The 6,000-nt window shown below is 56.9% G+C and overlaps 1 protein-coding gene across 1 annotated transcript in view; it reads left to right on the top strand.

The window, feature by feature from the left end:
• Positions 1 to 477: 477 nt before the first annotated feature.
• CABLES1 (Cdk5 and Abl enzyme substrate 1) overlaps positions 478 to 6,000 on the top strand; it is a 107,851-nt gene continuing 102,328 nt past the window's right edge. The window contains exon 1 of the mRNA XM_030842562.2: positions 478 to 1,355. Within this exon, the coding sequence (XP_030698422.1) occupies positions 478 to 1,355 (878 nt within the window). The remainder of the gene's footprint in view (positions 1,356 to 6,000) is intronic.

The raw sequence follows: 6,000 nt of genomic DNA, 5'->3' as shown, positions 1-6,000 counted from the left end.
CTCCTCCTCCTCCTCCTCCTCCGGCCCCCCGCCTCCGGCCGCCGGCCTCCGCGGCTGCCGCCTGCGGCTTTGTTTTCCTCCCAGGTTTCATTCCCCACACGTGATACAGTGTTTTTGCAAAGAGCGCTTCGGAGCGCGAGCGCGGGGCGCGCGCACCTATAAATACGGACACCGGGGCCCGAGAGTCGGAGACCGCGGGGTCTGAGAGGGCCCGGGACCGAACCCCCAGGCTGCTGGCGGGCGGGCAGACGGCCAGCGAGCCAGCGAGCCGCGCGCGTGGGCCGGAGCGGCAGCGCCCCCCGCCCGAGCACCGAGGGGCAAGCATGGCCCGCCCGCTGGGGGGCCGGGCCGCCGCGCACGCCGCCCGCGCCCCGCGCCCTGCCCAGCCCGGGTCACCGGCGCTCGCGCCCGCCGCTTAGCACTCGGGCGCCGCTCGCTTCTCGGGGCATCGCGGAAATATCGCCGCAGACGGACACAATGGCGGCGACTGCCGCCACCACGGCCGCCACCGCCGGCAAGGCCGTCCGCAGCAGCAGCAGCAGCGCCGGCACCGTCGCCGCGGGCACCAGAAGATTGCAGCAGCCGCCACAGCAGCAGCCTCAGCCCGCGGCCGCCGCGCCGGCCCAGCCGCCGCCGCCGCAGCCGCCGCTGCCGCCGCCCGAGCCCCCCAGGAAGACGCGCATGGACCCGCGGCGCCGCCAGGCTGCCCTCTCCTTCCTCACCAACATCTCGCTGGACGGACGGCCGCCGCTGCAGGACGAGGAGTGGGCCGGCGGCGAGGAGAGCGGTGCGGCCAAGCCGGGCGCAGGCAGCGCCTGCGGCGCGAGGACGCGGCTCAGCCTGCTCGCCGCCGCCGAGCGGGGCGGTTGCGGCGCGCTCGCCGCGGCGGGCACGGCGGCGGCGTTGGCAGCTGGATCGGGCCCCTGCCATCCGCCGCCCTCGCCGCTGCCGCCCCTGGTCCCCGGCGGCCACGCGACCGTGCTCGGCCCTGGGGCGGCCCGAGGGTTCGCGAGCCCCCTGGGCGCGGGCCGGGCATCGGGGGAGCAATTGCAGCCGCCCCGGCCCGCGCTTCTCGCCGCCTGCGTTCAGCCGCAGCTGCCCGACGGGCCCGGGGGCGCCGGGCAGGAGGAGTTGGAGGAAGACGATGCCTTTACCAGCGTGCACGTGCCGGCGGCCGCCTTCTTGGGCTCCGGGACCCCCGGGAGTGGGAGCGGTAGTCGTGGCCGCCTCAACTCTTTCACTCAGGGAATCCTGCCGATCGCCTTCTCCAGGCAGACCTCGCAGAACTACTGTTCCCTGGAGCAGCCGGGCCAGGGGGTCAGCACCAGCGCCTTCGAGCAGCTGCAGAGGTCCCGGTGAGTATCCAGGACGCCACGCGCGCCTTACCTCGCGTCCCTCCCGGCCCGCTCTCTGCTGCGGGACTCGGTCGCTCCCAATTCCCGCGCCCTGCCGGATCTCTGGGCTTCTGGCGCGAATTCCAAACCACGAGGGCACGCGGAAGAGAGAAAGTCTCTAGGGAGCGTGTGTGTGTTCACACGTGTGTGCACGAGCCCGGCACTCACAGAGCAGAAGCACCATGCTCATGCAGTGGGTCCCGAGTTAGGGCTTGCGGGAGCCCACTGAAAAGCGGCACCAAAACCTCCCACTGCAAGGAGGAGATCACGAGCTTCCAGAAACCCGGTCCGGACCCGGAGAAGCACTCTCCTTGCGCCAGGCAAGACTAGGCGGGGCGCAGAGTTGAGCCGTGGGTCCGGCCGGCGGCTAAGCGGCGCGTGTGAGCCGAACTTGTCGCAGACACGCCGTGAATCCCTCCTGAGAAGTTCTGCCTGCGCTCGAAGTATTCCAGTGTCCCAGGAGAACTTGGCGTTTTCCTTTTGCTTTTCTAAGAAAAGGGAAGTCCTTATGTTCCCTTGAACCAGGCCTTGGTGGTGGGGGACAGGGAGAAAATAGGGCTTGAGGATCCTTTTTTCCGTTCCAAGGTGAATTTGCTGAAATTAGTGGAAAGGTGGTTGTGTTCGCTTGCTTAAGTCATCTGCGGGTATCAAGCATCTTAGCAAAACCGTGAAATGTTGGACACTTGCTTATTCAGGAAATGGCTAGAGCTTGTCACTTATGTTCCAGGGACAGTCGGGGAGCTAGGTCTGCATCAGGCAGTGGGACTGGAGGTTGGGAGAGAACAGGAGTGGGGAGCCCCAAGGAAGTGCAGACCTGTTCCCTGGGAGGCTTGTTACTTAGGAAGGCCTCTTAGGCTCCCTATGGCTCAGTTATTTTAACTTCCTGGGGCTTCAGTTTCCCCTTCTGGAATGGGACCTTGCCAACATGTTGCAGGCCTCAAGGTGAGAAGGGGGAACCTTTCCTGTTACAGCCTCTCTCCTGTAATGCTCATCTGAACACTTAGGCTTTTTCTGGCCTAAGTAAGAAGGTGGCCTGTTGGAAAACTTAACTTCCTCCCGCAGTGGACAGATGGGAGAGAACAAGGCAGGCTCCTGCAGAATTTTGTTCTGAGTCTGTTTCTTCCCAAGTGGTGAAATCATGACCCTGCTTGGTTTGTAGCATCCTAGCTGAGCGCACATGGGCTGCGGGCAGGGGTGTGGAGCGGTCGAATAGCTTTGTGACTGCACGGATGATTAGTGACGCTGGGCACAGGTGACAGCCTGGGCCTGGCATTTCTTGTCAGAGCACGCCTCTCCCCGTTATTGGGCCAGTGCACAGGAGGGGAGGGGAATCCCTTCCGTTCTGGGTGAGTGGTTTGGACTCAGCAGTTTCTGGGCAGCTTGACATCACGCACTGGCTCTTAATGACTGTATAGTTTGAGCGTGAGCCCAGCTTGTCCAGCGGGTCAGGACAGGAGTTGTAATAAACATACATGTTATTCTAAGCCAGTGTGCAAGATTGCCCTGTGTCTCGTAGTAGACAGATGTGTTCCCATGCTCAAAACATCTAGAAACGAAATAACTTCACACTTTGTCTCCAAGAATCTCATTTCAGAGGACACGGAGGATCTTGTGTGTTGATATTCCTGATCCAAAAAACAGCCAGATTTAATCTCTGAACCTATAAATATGAACCCCTTGGGTGTTTTATTGATCCCCCCCCAACACACGCATTAAGATGATTAGTCAGTATAAGATGCTTCCTTAACCTGACAGCCACATTCATCTTACTACTTCGGAATTATCCATATCCAGCAACTTGACGGGCATTTAAAAAATTACATCTGTCAACAGAAATAGTGTCAAATTTAATGTGCAGAGAGGAAGTAAATGGGTAAAACAGAGATTTAAGAAAGGCCATGAAGAGCTAGCATGGCCACTACTCATGGAGTGGCCAGGAACTTGGAATCTCCTAGGATACTTTGTTTCCTACACTGACCTGCTTGCAAGAATTTTGTCAGAAGTGTGGTGCTTTTGTGATCACTAGAGAGTACTTTCACCTGCCTAGACGAATTGTGATGTGGAGTACAGACTCATTTGAATAAGGCCCAGGCCAACTTAAAGAATGTCATTTGTTTTTCCGGTATGCCTCCCTTTAAGAAGTTCTCCTAGCCTGGTGGTTCCATATACTACTTCTCAGATGTTCTCCTGCGGTGTTGTTTTTAAATCATACTATGCTTTCCTTGGATTTGTTGCTTGCAATTTAAAGAATTCCAAACAACCTTCCTGCTCAAAAGTGAGTTCTTGGACCTTCAGAGCTCTTGCAAATGCAAACCCTCAGGCCCTACTCTGGACTATTTGAGCACAAATTTGCATTTTAACAAGATCCCCAGATGATTCACATACAAGTGAAAGTTTGGAAAGCACTGCCGTAGTTCATTGAAATCTGCCTTTTTTTTTTTTCATGAATTTGGGATTTCATATACCCGGTTTGGTATGGGTATATAAAAATCAGAATCTCCTGATCTGAAATCTTGAAACCCTTTCTTTTTTGCTACTTCCATCTGGACGCTTGTAAAACTAATCACAATTATTACTTGTACTTCCAGATCTTGAAATATGACAGGAAAATTTCTGTGCCCAGACCTTGGCGCAGATGTGGCCATGGATTGATGACTCCATCTCTGTGCTCTCGGCTGGATAGTTAACATTTATCCCAGTGACTCCTCACAGCCACCCTGTGTGTAGATTCTTTCTCAGACCCAGTGTTGGCCAGGACCTTTGAGATCCCAGCCTGGTGTCTTTCCTCTGCCACTGCGCGGTATCACTGTGCCTTGCGTGCAGTAGGCCCCAGGAGAATTTTGGAGCTGTTGGCTGTAGATGTTTGTCCGGGATACAGCAGGCCAGTCGTGCTGGTATGATTCTGCACTCCCTTTCCTCATCCTTACGTTTAGCCTTGCTACTTAACCAGTCTCCACGGAAGTGTATAGCGAACTTAGGACCACGGACCTCGTGCATGGGGCTCCGGGCCTGCCTGGAGTTTGTGCTGGGGTTTGCTCTATGGCTGGGTGTCAGAGCTGGGAAACCAAAAGGATGCCTTCTAGCTTGACATTCTGTTGTGTTCTCTGCCCGAGGAAGGTGTTAATAGGTGAAGGGGAGTGTACATGTATACGGTGTGTTTTAAGGCTTTCTTTCACTTTAAAAATTTCACCTCAGGTAGCAGCTGGCAGCGGGTTACTCCACTTCGTAGAGCTCCTGAATTGCAGAATGGAGCCCAGGTGAACAGACGTGCACCATCGGCCCTGATGAGAGGGGCCCACGGGGACCAGGGGATTAATTTAAAACGTGAGGGTTTTGCTTCTTAGAACACCCGTGTTAGCGTGTGCCTTGTGGAGACTCGGGTCTTCAGTGGAAAGAGAGCGTGTGGTGCAGAAGAGTCCCAAGCCTGGGGTTCGAATCGTGGTGCACAGCCTTGGGCAGTAAGTCAGCCCTTCCGGAGAGCCCCGGCCTGTGTTCCAGACCCTTTCAAGTGCAGACTGAGCTTACATTTACTATCGGGGTTGGGCGGGGGGCGACTGTGCGGGTGCTAAGTGCTGTATGTATTATGTATGTAAATGAGTTTAGAGTCACCTGGGGATCTTGAGAAAAGGCAGATTCTGATCCTGCGGGTCTGGGGGTCCCAAGTCTGCATAGTTAACTAGCTTCCTGGGAGGCAAATGGGCCGCACCTTGAAAAAGACTTTACTGGTATTATGATTGTTCCTACTCTAAGGACCAGGAAACCAGGGCTCAGAGAGATTAAGTAACCTGCTCGAGGTCACTTGCCCCTTGGGGCAGAGCTCAGGCTCACACCTCAGTGCTCTGGAGCTTCTAACCAGCCCTCCCTCTGCAGGGCCCCTCCTGGGGTGAGACCTGGACTGGTGCTGGGTCTGTGGTGTCCTCTTTACTGAAAAGAAAAACGTGAGCTCAACAGGGGATCGCCGCCAAGAGTAAGAGCGGGGGGATGGACTTCTCTCCCCACTTTGTCACCTCCCTGCTTTGTGACTTCAGGCAAGTCACCACACTGTGTTCCAGCTGGAAGCCACCTGACCCTTCTGGATTTTAGAAGTCAGGAAAGGACTTTGACCTCCTCTGCGGTAAGCCAACCCAAGTTATTGTTGAGCCATCTTTCCAGCAACATGCATTGTGGAAGCCAAAACTGCAGTCCTGGGCCAGGCCACGCCCTGGTCAGGATGCTCACCCACAGCTCCTGCCAGGGCCTGAGGCGAGAGCCCGAGGCTCGCCCGCTGCCCCCTTCCTTGCAGTCACCGAGTTGTCATGTTGTGGGTGAACTCAGCAGGGGAAATGCATCGGAAGCCTGCCCGCTGCTGGCAAGTGCCCAGCGAGGGCAGTGAATTCAAGTGTGACCCTTTGCCCTCCAGGAAGGGTGAGGGAAGCCACAGCCTGGCTTTGCAGTGTGTCCCTGTAGCCGGGCTGGGGAGCTCCGCCTGCTGGACACTTTTCCCCAGGAAGGAGAGTTGTTAGGTAGGGAGAAGGTCAAGGGCAGGTGGCCTTTGAACACACTGGGAAGGAGCAGTAGGTGAGGCCGGGTGAGGTGACACGATGTCGATCAGGAATGCCCAGCCGGT

This window comes from Globicephala melas, chromosome 13 (assembly GCF_963455315.2).
Source record: "Globicephala melas chromosome 13, mGloMel1.2, whole genome shotgun sequence".
NCBI lineage: Eukaryota > Metazoa > Chordata > Mammalia > Artiodactyla > Delphinidae > Globicephala > Globicephala melas.
The sequence above is the reverse complement of the archived record's forward strand: the minus strand, read 5'-3'. Positions and strand labels throughout refer to the sequence as shown.